The sequence below is a fragment of the Carica papaya genome, chromosome 9 (assembly GCF_054855325.1).
Source record: "Carica papaya isolate Zhongbai chromosome 9, ASM5485532v1, whole genome shotgun sequence".
Taxonomy (NCBI): Eukaryota; Viridiplantae; Streptophyta; class Magnoliopsida; order Brassicales; family Caricaceae; genus Carica; species Carica papaya.
The window spans coordinates 8,695,609-8,717,184 of record NC_142317.1 but is presented as its reverse complement, the minus strand read 5'-3'; the positions used below and the strand labels follow the sequence as shown (position 1 = coordinate 8,717,184).

The following is a 21,576-nucleotide window of genomic DNA, read 5'->3' as shown; positions in this document are numbered from 1 at the left end:
AGTATTATACTCTCTCGGTCCGTGATACCGACCGGCACTTCTTCATAAGACAAGTCCTCTTGGAGTGGAAGCGGTTCATGAGCCAAGACATGAGAAGGGTCTGGGTTGTACTTACGTAGCATAGATACGTAAAACACGTTATGAACCCGGGAGAGCTCAGGAGGCAGTGCAAGTTTGTAGGCAGCGGTACCAATCTTGTCTAAGATTTCAAAGGGTCCAATATATCTGGGGTTTAATTTTTCCCTCCTGCCGAACCTACTAATTCCCTTGAAATGAGTGACCTTAAGAAACACCCGGTCGTCTTTCTCAAAAGCTAGGTCTCTTCTCCGGGTATCTGCATAACTCTTCTGCCTACTCTGAGCTCTCTGAATATTCTTCTTGATTTTAACTATCTTGGACGTGGTCTCCTCTACCAACTCCGGGTCGAACAATCTTCTATCGCCCACTTCCTCCCAACAAATCGGTGACCTGCACGGGCGCCCGTATAGCGCCTCATATAGAGCCATGCCGATGCTTGCTTGGTAGCTGTTGTTGTATGCAAACTCTATCAGGGGTAGATGGTCGTCCCAATGGCCCCCGGAGTCAAGGACACAAGCTCGGAGCATATCCTCAAGCGTACGAATTGTCCTCTCTGATTGTCCATCAGTTTGGGGGTGGAAGGCAGTACTAAGAGACAGCTTTGTTCCCATACCTTGCTGGAAACTATTCCAAAATCGAGAAGTAAATCTGGGGTCCATGTCGGATACCACTGTCACTGGGACTCCATGCAGTCTGACTATCTCCCAGATATACATTCTTGCCAACTTGTTTAAAGAATCAGTTATTCTGATGGCCAGGAAGTGGGAAGACTTAGTGAGTCGGTCAACAATTACCCATATAGCATCATGTCCTGATCGTGCCTTGGGTAGTCTCGATACGAAGTCCATGGTGATATGTTCCCACTTCCATTCTGGAATCGGTAAAGGCTGAAGTAACCCACCTGGGCGTTGATGTTCTGCTTTGACCCGCTGACATACCAAGCACTTAGATACAAAGTCGGCTATGTCTCTCTTCATCCCATTCCACCAGAACCGATGGCGCATAGTTTGGTACATTTTTGTACTTCTTGGATGCATGGCAAACCTTGAACTATGGGACTCCGTCATGATGTCTCTTTTTAACTCACTGTCGTCTGGGACACACACTCTTTCCTTGAAACGAATTAATCCGTCGGCAGAGATCTGAAATTCTAAACTCACTCCCTGTTCTGCATCCTTCTTGCGGGTTACTAGGGCGGGGTCGACGGACTGGACTTCCTTTATTTTTTGGATTAACTCGGGTTGGACTGCTAGGTGGCCCAAACATGTGGCCCTCTTCAGATCTCGCAGTCGAACCTACTGCGTGGCCCCAATGGACCTGCATTCTTAAACCATCAAATGGGATAGGGTGCTTGCACTTTTCCTGCTGAGGGCATCGGCTACCACATTGCCCTTACCTGGATGGTATAGGATGTCACAATCATAGTCCTTGAGGAGTTCCATCCACCTTCTCTGACGCATGTTGAGATCCTTCTGAGTGAAAATGTGCTTCAAACTCTTATGATCGGTATAAATCTGAAAGGTCTCTCCATACAAATAATGGCGCCAGGTTTTCAAGGTGTGTATGATTGCGGCAAGCTCCAAGTCATGGGTAGGATAGTTCTTTTCATGATTCTTTAGCTGTCTAGACCCATATGCTGTAACCTTTCCATGCTGCATCAGGACACAACTCAGGCCCAGATAGGAGGCATCACTATAAACTATATACCCTCCTGATCCACTCGGTAGAGCCAGCACGGGTGCAATAGTCAGTCGTTTCTTCAATTCTGAAAAACTCCTTTCGCAGTCCTCATTCCATTCAAACTTTGCATTCTTTTTTGTGAGTCGGGTTAGAGGAGCTGCTAGACTAGAGAACCCTTCGACAAACCGGCGGTAATAACCTGCCATCCCCAGGAAACTGCGAATTTCCTTAACTGTTGTCAGCCTTTCCCAACCAAGTACCGCTTCAACCTTTTTGGGGTTCACTGATATCCCTTCCTTCGATATAACATGTCCTAGGAAGGCGGTTTGCTCGAGCCAAAATCCACACTTGCTCAACTTTGCATACAACTTCTTTTCCCTGAGTACCTGTAGGACTTGGGCAAGATGATGAACATGTTCTTCTCTACTTTTTGAGTATACTAAGATATCATCGATGAACACGATGACAAATTGATCCAAGAACTCTCTGAAGATCCTGTTCATTATATCCATAAAGATGGCCGGGGCGTTGGTTAGCCCAAACGGCATGACCAGGAACTCATAGTATCCGTACCTGGTTCGGAATGCCGTCTTGGGGATGTCTTCTGCTCTTACCTTTACCTGATGGTAACCTGATCGTAGATCTATTTTAGAAAAGACCCGTGCACCCTGCAATTGATCGAAAAGGTCATCAATCCGGGGAAGATGATATTTGTTCTTAATTGTTACCTTATTTATCCTTCTGTAATCAATGCACAGTCTCAACATTCCATCTCCCTTCCTTGCAAAAGTAACCCCGGCACCCCATGGGGAAACACTGTGTCTAATGAAACCACTGTCTTGTAGCTCAGTGATCTGTTTCCTTAGTTCTTCCATCTCGATGCGGCTCATTCGGTAAGGAGCAACCGAGATGGGCTGGGTACCTGGCTATAAGTCTATGGTGAACTCGACCTCTCTGTCCACTGGTAGACCGGGCAGTTCATCCGGAAATACGTCTGGAAAGTCTCGAACTACTGGAATCTCTTGGATACAAACTTTTTTCTTAGGTTTACCTAGTTAGAGAAAATACAAGATTAAGGCACTGGGAATTAAGAAAACTTGCCATCAGGGGAAATCAGTACTGAATGGTTTTATTAACTTATAAATGGCTCATCGTTGGGAGGATTAAATACAATCTTTTTGTTAAAGCAGTCTATGGTGGCATGATACGCCGCTAGCCAATCCATTCCTAGGATTACATCAAAATCCTCCATGTCTAACCCTATCAGGTCTACCCTCAATTTCCTATCTGCTATCTCCACGGCACATGCCCTGTAGATAACCTCTCCTAGCAATGTCTCCCCCCCAGCGGTAGATACAAGCAATAATGAATCAAGTCTATCAGGTGACACACAAATTTTAGAAGCAAGAACATGTGAAACAAAAGAATGTGATGCACCAGTGTCAAACAAAACATGAGCAATGTGGCCAGAGATAGTATACATACTATGTACTACGTCCGGGTTTGCGTCGGTATCCTTCTGGGTAAGGTTGTAAACTCTGCCCTGGATTGGAGGCCTTCTTTGATTCTAGTTCCTAGGGCATTCCCTTGCATAGTGCTGGGCACTACCGCATATGCGACAGGTGTTGTTGAAGCGGTAGTAGGGTCGGTCCCCGTGATCCCTGCCGCAGTACTGGCAGATCTTCCCACGTGCTGCCCCTGTAGCCTGAGGAGGGGCTTGGATGGCGGGTCTGGGCCTCTTACTGTGTTGGACAGGCGTGGTAGGTGCTGGCTTGCGGAGCGGGGCTGAGGGTCGGGAACTCCCCGCTAGCTGAGGGTGTGTGTCGAAGCTCATTTCTATGATCTGCACCTTTGCCAGGACTGCTGAATATGTCTCGAGCTCCATTACCAGTAAGTGCTGTCTGATCTCCGGGCGGAGACCCCACTGGAATTTCCTGGCCTTTCGGCCCTCATCCATCAACGTCTCCGGGGCATGTCGGCCCAGCTCCAGGAACTTACGGGCATACTCCGACACTGTCATGTTTCCCTGGACCAATTGAGCAAACTCCATTTCCTTTAGGTGTTGGATGTGTTTAGGGAGATACTCCGCATGGAAAGCCGCTAAGAACTGCTCCCAAGTAGCTGGTGTAGGCAGGGTGGTCCGCTTGAGCTCCCACCAGTGCACTGCTTCCCCTACCAGCATGTAGGAGGCAATGGCAACCCTCTGCTCAGGAACTACTCCCAAGGTCTCGAAAGCTCTCTCAGTCTCTGCCAGCCAGTATTGGGCCTCTTCAAAAGAGGATCCCCCTGTAAAAATAGAAGGGTTCAGTCTTCTGTACCTCTCTATGAAGCCGGGGTCGATCAAGGAAGGAGCGGGGTCCCGAGGTAGAGGGATTGGGGCCGGCTGAGGGTGAACTGGGGGACCCTGTGGTGGCACCTGCTGATGTGGTGGGGGTACTGGAATGTGCTGTGGCGGCGCCTGGTAGTACCGTGGCTGTGGTACCGGGTCGTACCGCAGCTGTGGTGCCGGGTGGTACTGTGGAGGAGCAGGCTCCTGCCGGGGTGGCTCGGGATCAGCCTGCTGTAGCGGGGGCTCAACCTGCGATAGCGAAGGAGGTCCGGGTAACTCCCTTCTCTCCTCTCGCCTTTGCTGGGCAGCTACGAGAGCTTCCACCATCTCAAATAGTCTGTCTAAATCCTCCCGAAGCGAATTATCTTGGGCCGCTCGGTTTAGTGGGGGCATTCCTCTCCTAATTTCCGTGTACCTGCATTCACAAGGAATGGTTGAGTAACGATATATCGGTGAGTATTTCTTTAAGGCGCTATTGTGTAAGGGATGGGTCCGAGGAAACACGGCTCTGATACCAACTGTGACGGCCCCGGAAATTTAAAATGAAATATGTGTATTAAAAATGTCAAATGCGGAAGCGAAGTCAAAATTTCGATTAACATCCCTTACACTAAAACCAAAAACGTGCTCAAAATATAAAAGATCAAACTAACTAAAAGAGAAACTCGAAAGTAAAAGCTATGAATATGACTATGGAGTCTTTAGGCGTCCCCTTCGTCGTCTTCCTGCGGAACGGGCTCGGGAACAATGTCTTCTTGATCTGAAATGATTAAATAAGGAATGAGCTACATTAGCCCAGTAAAGACATCACGATATCTCACCGTCACGGAGGTAAAGGTGGGTAGAAAAACACAAAAAGACCAATGGAGCATAATTTACAACAAATCCTTTTATCAATAATAAAACCTTTACCATCCACTTACTTCGGTGAAATTCATAAAATAATATACGAAAGCAATAACATTATCATCATCATGAAATCATATGAACTGTATAACATAGTACTTATCACGCCTTTTGTAATTCAATCATTACACAACATATTTTTCCTAATTTACCAGCCTACTAGTATCCATGGGGATCCATAGGGGTCCCGCTACCCGTTAACCCTTAACACTTGTAATCAGATTCCAGGGTCGTCCCCATACCCCGTCCGGTATGGGCGCCAAAATTATAAATCTCAATACCCCGTCCGGTATGAGGGTGAAACGGGCCGTCCCCATGCCCCGTCCGGTATGGGCGCCAAAACACATAAGGTCTCCATACCCCGTCCGGTATGAGAGACCACAATCCCAGTAGGGTTCCCTACGGACCCGGTCCGTCCACCATCTCCCAGGATATCTAGTCAGGCTGACCACATTATACAATTATCAATTTACATAACCTTTCATTCCCCTTTTCCTTAGTCAGCATCATCAATTCACACACAAACAAGCAAACCAGTAATTTATGCCAAACAAGACAACATACAACATCGGGTTCTCAGTCATTCAATCTATAATCAATAAAACAGTAATATGTGCACACGAAACTATGAAATGAAAACATAAGACATCATACTGCATTTAAAACCGTAAAATAGGCCAAACAACAGCTAACAGACAAACACACCAGACTCGGGCTCCATTAACGACTTTAAACAATTTCTCACATCTATTGATTCATGAAATACCGTTTTATCATTTATTAAACTTTAATACCGTGATAGGAAATAGGGTGAGGGGTCCTTACACGTTTCGGGGTCCGAACACGGCTTCACAGTGCGCCTACAAGCTGTCCCTAATTTTTCCTGAATTTTTTCCGGGGAACTGAAACGCACTACTGGTACCTGCACGTGTTCCAAAAAATCCCAAATTAGACCCAGGGCCCCTTCCAGCCAATATCGCAATTCCGGCACGGCGGCTCCGCCGTGCTCCGGCGACGGCGCCACCGCTTGCGGCGGCGATTCACCTCGGGTTGGCCGTTTTCAACTGTTTCCGGCCGAATTCGGCCACACTTACATCGGTCCCTGTGATAAAATAACCCTAGGGCCCTCGGGGGGCCAAAAAAATTACGAAAAATCGAAGCTTACCGGTGGCGGTGCTCTCGGGTGCGGCAGCTCTCTAACGAGGTTCGTGTTTTGGTGATTCAGCTCCGATCAACCTGTAGAGAAAAGAATGGTGATCACAGTGATATAAAAATTGCATCAAACGGAGGCCGGGAAGGGCCTCATCGAAGGCAAAAACCGAGGAGGGGCGCAGCGACGCCGCTGGGTTTCCGCCGTATTTTTCGGCCGTTTGGCCGGGATTTTAGCTCTGATTTGGCCACAGGAGAACTCAGCGTGGAAAAACGAGTCGGGGGTATGAAATTTACCTCGATCGGCGGTCAGAAATCTCCTTGGTGCAACGGCGGGTGGCGGCGGCCGGCTCCTCCGGCATCTGGTTCGTCTTCTCCGGCGAGGGCAGGCGGCTAGGGTTTTTTGTGGTCAGGTGTGGGGGTTCTATTTATACCATTTTGCCTTTTGATCTCAGCCGTCCATTTTGATTAAATCTGGGCCGTCCGTTTTTGATTGAATCTGGGCCGTCCGTGCGCGTGCATCTGGGCCGTCCGTGCGCACGCTTGATCTGGGCCGTCCGATCGCGTGCACGCGGATCGCCCTCGTGGCCCGTCCCCAGGTCGACGTGGTCTTGCCACGCGGCAGGTCCTGGTTGGCCAGGGCTGCTGACTGGACCGCTGACGTAGCTGCTGACGTGGCGCTCTCTTTTTTTTTTATTTTTTTTATTTTTAAATTAAACTTAATAAATAAAATTAATAATAAAATCACAAAAATGCCCAATTGTTTGGGCGTTACAACGGCGGCTTCTTCTTAGTGGTCAGGTCTTCTTCTCCGGCGAGGGGTTCCGGCAGCTAGAGTTAGGGTTTGGTGCGTATGGGGGATTATTTATATTCGCCCCCTTTTGATTGGAGCTGTCTATCGCATTTGATTTGAACCGTCCAATCACGATTAAATAGGGAGTAAATCTGGCCCGTTCATCGCGATCCAATCTGGCTATCCAATTCGATCCACTCTGGATCGTTCGATCGCTTTTAAATCTGATCGTCCGATCACGTTTGGAGAGAGAATGCATCTGGGCCGTCCGTGCGCGCGGGAATGGATTTGGGTTGTCGATCGCGGGTATGCGGATCGCCCACGTGGCACCGCATCAGCGTCCGCTGCCAAGCGGCGCGTCCTAATGGTGCGAGCTTGCTAACTGGGCGTCTGACGTGGTGAAACTTTTCAAATTTGTATTTTGACCCATGTTTTTTTATTTTTCTTTCAAAAATACTCCCAAAACTTAAATTTTCACCACTTTTCTCCTAAATTATTTTCAATTTAGTCATCAATCAATTTTACTTCATTTTTACTCTAAATTAAATGAAAAATAAATTGTAAAAATTATATTTATAAATTTTAAATTACATACAATTAATTTTGGGGTGTTACAAGTAGTACTAAAAAACTCAATCCCATTATCAATTCTCACTACCTTTACCTTAGTGTCAAACTAATTCATGACCATCCTAATGAATTTTTCAAGCAAAAAACCGGCTTTTGCTTTACTGTTCATGAGATAAGTCCAGGTACACCTGCTCTTGTCCTCAATGATCTTTAAAAAATAGGAAACACCCGAAAGTAACACCTGACTGTAAGGACCCCATATATCTACATGTATCATTTCAAAGAGCACATTACTATAACTATTACTAATTTCAAATGGCAGCCTTGTTTGTTTAACATCACATGGTTTATCTATCAAATCATCTTTATTGATATCAAAATGTAATCTTCTAAGTACAAATGATGAAAGATGCCTCAACCGATCATGCCATGAAAGTGTTTTCCTTATTTCGTCCCTCATTCCCACATTGTTTAACATAGAGCTCGAAGCTGGTTTTCTGGAGATTGTTCTGGAATTGCAGCATACTTATTAACAGCATCTAACTTGAAAGATTCAGAATCCATATAATACAAATTCCCAACTGATCTCCCGACTGCTATTGCCTCATCAGTCCTCTGGTCCTGCAGCAAACAAAAATTAGGATAGAAAGTAAACTTAATGCTGCCTTATTTAGCCAACTTGTTCACCGATAACAGATTGTGATGGAAAGATGGTATCTATGGTGCTTCTTCCAGAATTAATCCTCCACTTAAGATTATGTTTCCAAAAAATTCAACTTCTAAAACAGAACCATTCGGCAGATAAACTAAGCTTGGTATTTTAACCTTCGTAAGACACTGAAATATTGAACTATTCCCACATACACGATTGTTTGCCCGTGTCAACTATCCAGCATGTATTTTTTGATAATTTTCCAGAAATAATACCTGCAAGGTCCTATGCACAGCTCCCAAAATTGTAATATGATCCCTGCTTTCCCTTCAGCATCCTTGAAAGCTCTTCTTGAATCAGCTCTTTCACAGAAATCTTCATCATGTTATCATCTAACTCTGTTGAATTATCTGATGTTTTCTCATTGTCTAGGGGAGTTTTTGCCATATTCACTTTAGTTTTGAAGCTATCTGGTGCTCTCTTTTTCATTCTCAATTCTTTGTACCACTCCGGATAGCCATGAAGCTTGAAGCAAGTGTCTTTCAAGTTCCCCCTTTCCTTGTAATACATACAGTATTTGTCCTCTTTCTTTGCTGGCTCTCTTCTTCTATAATTGTTCTTTCCCAAACTAACACTCCTCTGCGGACCAGAAGTAACCACCGTTGTTACATCCACTGCTTCTACAAATATGCTTGCAACCTGCCGCTGTCTTTCCACTTCATAAGCATCGAGTATACTTTATCAATATGAGGGAGAGGGTCTAACAAAAGAATCTGGTTTTTTGCTTGATCGTACGACTCATTTAGACCTATCAGGAACTGTATTATTCTTGAATTTTCATTTAGCTTCAGAATCTGGTCCGACATCCCGCATGTAACTTCCGCAGTTGCATTGAGGAGTTGGAAAGATACTGTTCGGCTCATTCCAGAGTAGGTAAATTTTTACAAAATAGATTGTGATAGAATCATTACCTTGATTAATTGATCCCAGCTCTCTCTTTATTTGATATTCTTGAGGACCATTAGACTCCCCATTAAAAGGGACCAAAACCAGTGAAATCCCCAGACTCTCATTCGACAGATTCATTGTCAAAGCTCTTTCGGTTGTGCCCCGGTTACCTTAATTCTAATTCGTTGCCATCTCGCGAGTCGCTCACCCGCTCTGATACATGTACAAAAGTGAAGCAGAGCGAGATAAAAAACTTTCTTTTATATTTAGTATGAGATCGAGAACAGAGTTTTTTTCTCTTGTCTTTCTTATTGCTATTTATACAGGTGCTCACCACTCTTAACAACACAACAACAGTTAACCACAATCGTAGTTAACCAACTAATAACCGATTAACTACTTACTAACAAACTAACACACACACAGAGTTACAAAACAACAAACTAGTTAACAGCATATGTATCATATGACAGGATCTGATCTATATGTTCACTTTGCAATGTATGTTATTTAAGTTTCCTTTGGTTAAATTTTAGTTGGTTACTAACTTGTTTTGGCTAATAATTTTTTTGGACATTTCGTTTGTCGCCTGCATGTGATGATGATCAGCATGAACAAAACGCTTGAAAGATACCGGCAATTTTGCTACTCTTCAGTGGATAGCACAATTGATCAGCAAGGAACTCAGGTTTTGGCTAATATTTATTTGTGTGTGTTGTTATTGGTAGTATAAGATATAGTGTTATATATATATATATATATATATTTATATATGCAATGCACTAGGGATGAATAATTTTTCTCTTTTGATCGCTACTGAATTTGACAAGTTTAGTTCATATAAAGTTTCATATTCATTTCCAATCCATATCTTGTTGATTGTATATATTTGAAGCATCTAATTATACATAGAAGATTTTTTTTTTTTTTAATCATTCTTTTCTTGTATTTGAGAAAACCTTTTTACATAAAAGAGTATGTATGAAAGTAGCGAAAAGAAATTTAAAAAAAAAAAAAAAAAAAAAAGTTGTTGAACCCGGATTTGAATTGCAAATAGAAAATATAATTTTTTTGAATTTTTATTATAATGAATAAATATTCATTAATGAACTTCTCTAAATCTATCTTGTCTGGTTCATTTTTCTAATGCACCCGTGCTTATGATTCAATTCAGTTTAATAATAAAACTATTTAAATGAGAAGTTCATTAGTAATAATTAAGTTACTAAATTTTGTGTTGTAATTTCGAGAGTCTTCCATCATTTAGAAAATGACCAATTTATAAATTTTGTTTTAATTTCAATTGATTAGATAATTGATAAATATTAATAAATGAACTTCATATTTACATATATTCATTAATGAACTTCTCATTTACACATATTCATTAATTAATTAATGATCTTCTCATTTACATATATTTTTTAAAAATATTAAAAATTAAAGTACTTTAATAAATTTATACTAATATTTATTTGTTTTAAAGTAAAATATGCAAATATTATATCATGTAATTAAATAAAAACAAGTAATCTAACAAATATATATTCAATAAGATTTCATTATAATTGAATTTAAGTGAATTATTAAATTGAATCAAATAGCATTATCATTATTAATTTTTTAAACTCTTTAAAGATTTAGAGTAGATTGCAATTCACTTAGTTATTGTTAAACTAAATTGAATTATAAGATTGAAATCGTGAATCACAAGGATGTACTAAAAAAGTGAACCCAACAAAATAAATGGAATAGGACTCAACTAAACATAGTTTAGTTCAACCTTCCATTTGAAGTTTGTTTAGTTTAGTCCTAATCCTTATTTAGGATGGAACAAAATTAGAAAAAAAATATTAAAAGAACTAGAACCTCAAGCACTCTTAACACATCTGATACCGCAACCATTAACCCACGAAATATCCTCTTGTTCTAATACCATTTAGTGGCAACATAAAGCATCAATTCCTTGGTAAACTAGTCCATCACGCCACCAACTAAGTCGAACCATCCCTTGCAAAACCAAAGAAAATTCAGGCTAGATTAATTACAGTCTCCTAAACGCATAAAAATTATCGAAGACTACAAGGGCTCAAAGGACACATATACACATGACTATGCTAAATAAAACAATAAAAAGGCATAAGGATAGTGTTAAAGAAATACAAATAGTCATAAAGATTTAACCACAACGTGAAGATCTTATTGAAATGGAGTAATACAAACTGTATATATAGAATAATTGACTTGAACTCAAGTTATTTTTACTTATGAAATCATTTAGCTTAAATAGGAAAAAAATAAACAAATGTTACAAAAATAAACAACCACTAATCAATTAACTCATAATTATTGAAAAAGGACACTACTACTCCATAATTAAGTCACTATTACTCTATGACTACTAAAATTAAGCCACTACTAACCCATGATTAACAACTCCTAAATTCATTTGTTCTTATAGTAAAATATTAATTTTTCCTCCTTTAAACTGAATATTAGACAGTCAGTTTAAATTAAAAATTGAGCAAACACCAAGTATACATAGCTTTACAAATGTAGTTAACTTGAAAGGCTTGGTTAAAATATCTACAATATGGTCTTCATTTTGATGATAAACCAATTCAATAACTCCTTTATTTGTGATATCAAGAAGAAAATGATATCTCACATCTATATGTTTACTTCTATCATGTAAAATTGGATTCTTGAAGAGTTTAATAGTTGACTTATTGTCACAATAAATCTGTATAGGACCTTGTTGTTTGGTTTGGATTCCCTCCTATGTGGAAAACCCACATTTTTTAAGCCCACTTCTTTTACCCCATTAGGGTTATTAATGTTTTAGCCTATAACATTTATATCCTAAGTTACTTGTGAGACAAGTTCTTAGTCACTAAAAAGAAAGAGAACAAAAAGGAAGAGAAAAAAGGGATTTTTATTGAGAAATTACATCAAACTAGTTTTAGTTTTTTTCAAAAATTAGACGACCATCCGTACTCCGATCAGATTGAAATTTGGTAGACATTTAAAGAATTTATTATTCTTCATTCTAAACGACGAAGATCAATTTTGTATGCTTGGATTTTTTATGTTTATGATTCGAAATTTACATTTCATGACATTTTTGCAATACTGACAAGTTTGACTTTCTTCTACAATTGGACGATTATTTATAATCTGATTAGACTGAAATTTGGTGAGCATATTTAGGATAGATTTTTCTTTGATATGGACAGTGAAGATCAGATTTAAGTAATAGAGCTCATTCGTTTTGCATGAATAATAACTATTTTGGTGGTATTTCTCCAGTCCTTTATTTATCTCTTGTTGTTTGGTTGATTTGTTGTTGAGACTTTACTTGATGATTATTGTGGTAGCTTGTAGTTGCTGTAAACATTAATTTCTAATAATGGAGCTCTTTTACTTGGACCAAGAGAGGTCTTGTAGTTTTTATCCTTCACATTGAAGGAGTTTTTCACATTAAAAATCTTTGTCTTTGTATGATTGTTTTTGTGCATCTTGGGCAGATTTTATACTATTTGTTTGCTGAATTTTACTTAGTTTTCACTCCTCACAAATTCATTCAAGAAGGGAAGGATTTTTTTTGTATTGATTTTAAGCCAATTTTTCGTGGTTACTTCACATCCAAGTGGTATCAAAACCTAACTCACTAGTTCATTGATTGATTTTGGATTTTTTTTGCTTATTTGAATGATAGAGGTAGATGTGAGTAAAATTGTTATTTTGGATGGCACAAATTATCACAAGTGAAAAAGAAAAATAAAGGATCTTTTTATTGTGAAAAATTAGCATTTACATATGTTTGCTTATGAAAAACCTAAGTCTAAATTCGATGAAGATTGGGAATTAGAGAATTTACAAGTGTGGCTTTATTCGGCAATGGATAGAAGATAATGTGTTGAATCATATTGCTAATGAAACAAATGCCAAAATTTTGTTGGAAAAGCTTGAAACTTTATTTGTTTCAAATACTAGAAATAATAAGTTATTCTTATTTAAACAAGTTATACACTTGCAATAGAGAGAAGGTAGTTCTATACTTGATCATGTGAATGAATTTCAAGGTATCTTTTATCAATTTTCTGGCATGGATGTTAACTTTGATAAAGATGCTATTGTACTTTGGTTGTTGACTACACTTCTTGACCCATAGGAAAACATTCGAGTATCTTTGGTCAATTCTACTCCTGATGGTGTTCTAACCATACAATATGCAAAGACTAGTGTTTTGAATGAAGAGGTGATAAGAAGAACTCAGGGGACATCTAGTTCATAGTAAAAAATCTTGTCTACTGAAAGCAAAGGGAGAAGTAAATACAAGAGTCAAGATTAGAATAGAGGCAAGAACATGAGTAAATTAGAATCAAGGTACAAGAACCTTGAAAGTCATCACTGTAGTAAACTAGGGCATATCAAGAAATATTGTTTTAAGTGGAAGAAAGAGAACAAGGCAGACAAAGGGAAGCAAGAAAAGAAGGGCAACGACAACAATACTAATCATGTTGCCATTATCACTCCAGATGATGATTTGACAATAGTTTATTAAGAGAATATGATCAATATAGCCTATTAAGAGACCATTTGGGTTCTTGATAGTGATGCATGCTTTCATGTTCATCAATGAAGGAATTTTTCACATTTTATACTTCAAGTGACTTTGGGTATATGAAGATGGGTAATGATGGAGTGTCAAAGGTGATAGGCATTGAAACTGCTTATTTAGAGACCCAAAATAGAACAAAATTAGAGTTCAAGAATGTTAGACATGTATAAGACATTGGATTGCATTTGATCTCCATTAGTAAACTTGATGATGATGGCTATTGCAATACTTTTGATGATGGGCAATGTAAGCTCAACAAAAGTTCTTTAGTTGGGGGTAAAGGAAAGAAGGCTTCAAGCTTAAATTGGTTGCAAGCTTTAATCTCTACAAATCTTATTAATGCAGTTGAAGGTAATAGCTCTTTAGAATTATGACAAAAGAGGTTGAGTCATATTAGTGAGAAGGGACTTGATTAGCTAGCTAAAAAAGAATTTATTTTCAGGACTAAAAGGTGCAAGGTTAGATAGGTGTATTCATTACTTGGCTGGGAAACAGAAGAGGGTTTCTTTCAAACATCATTCTCCTTCCAAGAAAAACGATTTGCTTGAGCTAGTATATTAAGATGTTTGTGGTTCTTTAAAGGAAAAGTCATTTAGTGGTGCACTTTATTTTGTGACTTTTATTGATGATCATTCAAGGAGACTTTGAGTTCGTACTTTAAAGTCAAAAGATCAAGTTTTTGGTGTATTTTAAGAATTTCAAACTTCTGCTGAGAAAAAAACTGGAAAGAAGTTGAAATGTATTCACACTGATAATGGTGGTGAGTATTAGGGGCCTTTTGGTACATATTGCAGAACATGGTATCAAACATTAGAAGATACCTCCTAAGACTCATCAATTGAATGGTTTCGTAGAAAGGATGAACAAAAAATGGATGGAGAGAGTTAGATGCATGCTTTAAGATGCTAAATTGTTTAACTCTTTTTGGGGTGAAGCTTTATACACTGTTGCACATGTGATCAATCTAACTCTCACTTTTGCATTGGAAATGATATTCCTAATAAGTTTTAGTATGGTAGGAATGTTTCCTATGACCATCTACGAGTGTTTGGTTGCAAATATTTTGTGCATGTTTTTAAAGATTCTAATGTTAGAAATAGTAGAGATAATTGTACAAATAGTGCTAAAAATAAAAAAAAAAATGAACAGGAAAAAAAATGTGTTTTTTGATATATATATATCTTATATATTTTTATATCAAATGAATTACAAATGAAGGTATCTATACAAGTAAAGAATAATTTTTAACCATAAAAAATTCTAAGGTTATAAATTATTTATATTATATACCATTTAAATATTGGTATATTTTAATAATAGTATTTTAGACAGGCGGATGGGGAATTTTCTTTATTTTCTAACATTCCTTGAAAAAATTCCTTTAAACACAAAGTTTATCTCTGAAGAAATCAAACTTCATTTTTAGAAGTGTTTTGGTGAATATATCAGCTAGTTATTTTTCTGAGTTATAATGAGCTAGATTAATTTTCCCTTCACTTTCAGTTTCTTGAACAAAATGATATTTAATTTTGATATGTTTAGTCTTCCTATGTTGAATTAGATTCTTTGCAATAGTTATTACTGACTTGCTATTGCAAAATATCTTTGCAGGTTATTTTTGAATTGCACCCATTTCGGATAAAATTCTTCTTAGCCATATTGCTTGATTTGTAACAGCACATACTGCTATTGATTGATTTACAGTATTTTGTTTTTGACTAAGCCAAGAAAACACACCATTTCCATTCGAGAATACATAGCTAAAGTACTCTTTAGATCATTTAAAGATCTAGCCCAATCACTATCTGAATAAACAATCAACTCTACGTTTTTCATAGAATTGTACCAAATTCCATAATCTGAAGTTCCTCTTAGCCCAATCACTATCTGAATAAACAATCAACTCTACGTTTTTCATAGAATTGTACCAAATTCCATAGTCTAAAGTTCCTCTTAGGTAGTAAAGAACTCTTTTTTTTTTTACAAGGGAAAACAAAACAAATACGGCTAATTGAAAAGATCACACTTAGGTGTTACATATTCTGGGCTAGGAGACCCCAATGATATCCTCACGAAGGATGTGTAGAAGTCCCAGGGGAGGTTACGGTAGAAAATGACATCCCGTGGGGTCGTCATAAGCCAGGTTAGCCAGGTTAACTAGATAGTTTGCACCCCTATTTCCTTCCCGATTAACATGTTGTATGTTGACAGTCCAATCTTTTATGAGCCAAGTCTTGATTGCTAAAATAAGGTTTGAATTAACATTAGCCAGAGCCATTTCATTATTAATCACCTTATTTAGAATTTGAACGACGATGGCACTATCCATCTCAAGAATAACTCGGCCCAAACCCAAATTCCATGTAAGCTCAAGACCATCTAGGCCCCCCCATAACTCCGCATGAAGATCGGAACAAACCCCAATTTTCCTAAGCTGCCCACCAAGCAACTGTCCAATTCTATCCCTGCCAAGCACACCAACAAGGGCAATGTCATTGCTCTCGCAGCAGGCCCCATTCGTGTTGATCTTGATCCAATTCTGGGGCAAAGTCCAATTGATGAGTTTCTCATGCTTCTAAGTGTAATGGTCGGAAAGGGTAGAACCGAGGCTCGAGGCCTGGAACATGTACTCAGTCATTCTGAAGACCTCTTATCTGAACTCATCCATGCTGAGCGACCTCCTGTCGAAGACAAAGGCATTCCATTTCTTTCATAATAACCAGTATGTGATACCAAACACCGTTCTCCAGTCCTAAAAAGAGGAGCACCAACTATGTTGATTTTGCAATTTAGCGCAAACCCAATCATAAAAAAAAGTGCTGAAGAAGGTGTGAGAGGCCATCTGTGATTGATCTTCTATTAGAGAGCCTTCACCTGATACACTCCTTCAAAACATGGTTAATGTCCTCAATGTCAAGCCCACAAACAGTACATCCTGGATCATCCACCATATGTTTGCGGACCCGCTACGCACTAGTAAGTAACCGTCTCTGGAGGATCAGCTATAGGAAATATTGGATATGTTGTGCACCTAGCCACTTCTACGCAAGGTTCCATTTGCTATCTGTAAAAAGAGAAGAAATATCAGTAATCATGTGATAAGCAAATTTAATAGAAAACTTACCATCCAAGGAGAGACTCCAATATGGAACATCCGCTCCCATACCCTCCTGCAGGACCTTGACCGCAGACAACTGTATAAGAACCCCAGATAGAAGCCTGTTCTGCAACCAGTTCCAATCCCACTAACTATGTGAAGTCACCATATCCCTAACCCGTTGAGACCCGCTATTATTATTAATAGGTTGGAAGGCAAGGAGCTTAAGGGGGCCCACATCCCCCCAGCTAGTTATCCTCCCAAAAACTCACCATAGTGCCATCCCTGACATGTCAAGCCAACCCTAAACGAACCTCATCCTAGAGACCATTCAACTTTCTCCACAAATGAGAGCAGGATCCTAAATATTTGTTAGCCTTGTACTGGAAGTTCCACTTGTACTTATGATGCAGAATTTTGATCCAGAGAGGATGCGGTTGTGTAATAATATTAAAGCCAACTTTCATGAGAAAGGCTTTGTTGAGATTCTTAAGGCTTAGAATACCGTTTCCTCCATGGGTGGTTGGCTGGCACATGTCCTACAACTAACAAGGCTTGTCTTTCTCGCACCACTTGATGAGCCCCAAATGAAGTCTCGTATAAGCCGATCAATCTGATCGCATAGTAAACTAGGGAGGGCAGCAGTTTACATAGCGTAGGCGGGGATAACCATAAGCACCCATTTGGCCAGAGTGAGGCGGCCAACCATAGATAGACTTGTAGCCTTCCAACCGGTTAATTTCCCCTGCACCTTATCCAGGATATATCTTTAGGTATCCTTGGTTACCCTACCGTGAAGGAGAGGAACATCCAGGTACATGCCCAGGTTCTTGGATACCGGGAACCCAAAAATAGAGCTAATATGAGTAGTGTCCCTTACTGCAACGTTATGAGAGAAGAGAATATGGGTCTTAGACATGCTAATCTTATGCCTAGAACTCTCAGAGAACTCAGTGAGTAACCTCTTAATGAGTTGCACCTGACTATTAGAAGTCTCACTAAAAAGGATCAAATCATCCGTAAAGAAAAGGTACAAGAGCTTGAGGCCCCTCGAATTCAGAGTAATCGAACAACAATCCCCACTACAAACTAACTGATCAATATACTAGGAAATACACTCCATATATAATATAAAGATATACAGTGAGAGAGGGTCATCCTGCCAGATACCTCTCGATGGAGTGAACTCCTCCGTGGCCTTCCCGTCCTAAAGGAGCTGCATGGAACCTGAGCTAGTGCAATGCATGATGACCCGAGTCAGATCATGTGGGAGGCCAACACCTTGGAGAGTGTCCTCAATGAACTCCCAACTGAGTCTATCGTAAGCGTTTTTAAGATCCACTTTAATCGACATCTAACCCACCTTGCCCTTATTCCATCTCATTGAATGGATAACCTCCTAGGCCATTATTATATTGTCCGAGATATTTTTGCCTTCGACAAAGCTTGCTTAAGTCTCGCTAATTAGAACAGACATAATTTTCTTAAGCTTGTTAGTAATGATTTTTGTGATAATTTTATACGAGACATTAAGCAGACTTATAGAACGAAAGTCCTTAATAGGCATAGGTCTCGCCACCTTAGGAATCAGTGTGATTAAGGTTTTGTTAAGACCTATCTCCAGCTCACCTACTTGGAAAATTCTTGTCACCATGGCACACATCAAGTCGCCGACCATGTCCTAGTGGTGCTGAAAAGAGGCTGCAAGCAAGCTGTCAAGGCTCAATGCCTTGAGAGGTTTCATGTCAAATAAAGCTGCTTGAATATCCTCTCTAGTGACCCGGCTACTTAATGCATTGATAGAATTTGTACTGAAGACTGGGAATCTACCACAGACAGTGAAGGTGTGATCATTAGATGCCTCATTGCAATATAGTGCTCTAAAGAATTCGGTGGCCATGTGCTTAAGCTGACTCTCATCTAAAACCCAATTGCACGACTATCCTGAAGCATAATAATCCTACTTCACCTATGCCTAACCATCGTGCATGCATGAAAGTAGGTCATGTTCTTATCACTCAGGGATATTAACTCACATCTCGACTTCTGCATCTAATAGAGTTCTTCCTGCAAAAGAGTATCCTCGAGTTCCTGGCGAAGGGAGACCTCAAATCTCCTCAGATACTCAGAATTTGAGCGTTCAAGGGCCTTTTAGATGCCGTTGATACAGGCTGTTAAACGTCCCTTCCTCTAAAATATATGGCCGAAAATCATGGTATTCCAATCCTTAGCATGTTGGGAGAAATTATCCATCATGGCTTGGAATAAATCACCACCCTTCCATGTTTTTTGGACAAGGCTAAGAAAATCCGGGTGGATAAACCAAGTAGCAAGAAAGCGGAAGGGCGGGGAATGTTATGTATAATGTGACCTGGTGTTAATGATGAAATGTCTATGGTCAGACTGGAGCTTGGGGAGGTGTTGTACAACTGAATTCGGGAATATATTAAGTAAGGAGGAGTTTGCAAGGTAAATTTTGGTCCCATAAAATCAGTTTGGGAAAAGAATTTGTGATTGATAAATTGAGCAAAAGACAGACAGCCTCCACTTCCTCTAGCGACACCACCCTGTTTATCAGAGCTATCAATGATCATATTGAAGTCCCCAGCGATCAACTAAGGCTCATGAACGGTGATACTAACTTGAGTGAGGTGAGTCTAGAGATAGCGACACTTCTACGCTTGGGGACTACTATACACAGTGGTAAAAAAGATCCCCAATTCGCTATCATTATAGTGAATCCGAGTGTGAACAAATTGGATGTTATTAACTAAGATGTTGACACGAATTAGATCATTCCATAAAAGCTAAATACCTCTAGCGAATCCATGAGCTTCCACCCGATGATATCAATTTAAACCCAGTCTACCTATAATCCTATCCACCTTCTGACCAGTAATACGCAACTCAACCAACACAAGTATCAAGGGCCTATATTGCCACACAAAATTCTGAAGAAGGTGTCCAAAGTTGGGGGTAACAGCTCCTTAGCAATTTCAAGTAAATATTTTTAAATCCATAAATATTGGGAGAGGAGAGAGAGAGAGAGAGAAAGAGAGAGATGGATCAACCCAGGGAAGGGGAAAACTAATAGGTTCAAGCAGTGCTGCTGGTAGCAGTGCTGCATCTCGGTTACTCTCGGTCCAAGCTTGAGCATCTCCCAAAACTTCTTCCGCCGCGAGCTTGGAGGCGTCCAGGGCTTTTTGGCGGTGTTTCTTCAATTTATGGCCCTTATAGGATGCTTTATTCACATGAATACCACACGACCGTCTATCAGGAGGCCTGGCTATCTTTTGGTTCTTAATGTTTGATGGAGAGGCGTCGGATCTCGTGGCTTTTGCCAAGTCAGCATGGATGCTTGATTCGCCCCAATCGCCTATCCAAACCACCGAGTTCCTCTGTGGGTCAAGTAGGGTCTGACCCTGAAGGATTGTGGCCAATGGGTCAAAGTTAATTGGGAGGCCTATATTTTCCCCACTAGGCCTTCCTGTCTCGAGCCTTCCCCGTTAAGCCTCGTCTATCATTTTCTTTCCTGGGCCCAGGTCAGGAGGTATTTTACTAGGGCCCTGCACACTTTTCCCAAGCCTACCCAACCAGGTCCAATTTAACTTAACTGATCACCCTCACTAATACCTTTTCATCTTCTCCCAAAATCTTGCCTATAATAATCTCCTTGCCCTTCCCCTATTCTCTGCGTTAACACCTGAAATCAATTCCCCCTCCAAATTCATGTACAATCCGATGTTGACAAAATCCCCTTCCAATATCTCTATAATCAGATCAAACCGCGACCCCGATCCATTACGGTCGGTGGTAACAAAACCTTCTTTGTTAGCAGGGTTGTTTCCTTTTCTGTCATTCCTCTTTCCCCGATACACCACTTGCATCCACAGCCCAAATATTTTCCCTTGTGCCACTGGCAGTGGCAGAACAATCCTGGTATTTTCTTCAGGACAAGTCTCCCCATCAGCGATAACCTCCTTAGACTTCTTAGGGCATTGTTCACGAAGGTGGTCGTAACATCCGCACTCAAAGCAGATCGTCGGCAGCCCTTCATACTCCACCCTCTGAAGGTGCCCCTCGATCTGGATTTTGGAGACCAGGTATTTGGTGAGGTCCACCGAGACGACCAGACATGCAAACTTCCTCCACTCTGTCGATTCTGTATTATAGTCTATCCTCACCACCGTGCCGATTGCCTTAGCGATGGCTCTCAACATGCTTTTGTTGTAATATTGGATGGGTAAACCAGGGAACTAAACCTAAACAACCACCAATGTGACTCTGTCTTCCTCAACTGAGAAAGACATTGTCCATGGTTGCACTATTAGGTAGTGCCCGTAGATGACCCAGGGGCCTGCCGTAAGTATATGTGTATAATCATTCGGATCACTAAACTTAGCCAGGTAAAAATTATTCTCTATATCAATCAGCTGAAATGTTCCAATAGGCCACCATAAGCTCTGGAGATGGTTGAGAAGAGGGCGGTAGCTAATGGCTCTGCCCAGCAATCTGATGACCGTCGAGTTCCTTATGGATTGAGACAAGTAATTATGGACTCTATCTGAGAAGGCCACTATTGGAAAGTCGTAATCCGTAGCCAGGATCATGTCGTCATCCTTGATTTCAAAATCATTTTGCTTCTTCTCCATTTGTTTTGTATTGGTAAGTTTATCCTTGAATGATTCTCGATTTCATTTCCAGAGTCGATAAAGACCCATTCTTTGTTGTTCATATTCCACCCGGCCTC

General features: G+C 40.3%; 1 protein-coding gene across 3 annotated transcripts in view; it reads left to right on the top strand.

The window, feature by feature from the left end:
• LOC110822735 (agamous-like MADS-box protein MADS3) overlaps positions 1–21,576 on the top strand; it is a 57,716-nt gene that overhangs the window by 19,711 nt on the left and 16,429 nt on the right. For all 3 annotated transcript variants that reach the window (XM_088211040.1, XM_088211041.1, XM_088211042.1), the window contains one exon: positions 9,715–9,793. In XM_088211040.1, the coding sequence (XP_088067166.1) occupies positions 9,715–9,793 (79 nt within the window). The remainder of the gene's footprint in view (positions 1–9,714; positions 9,794–21,576) is intronic.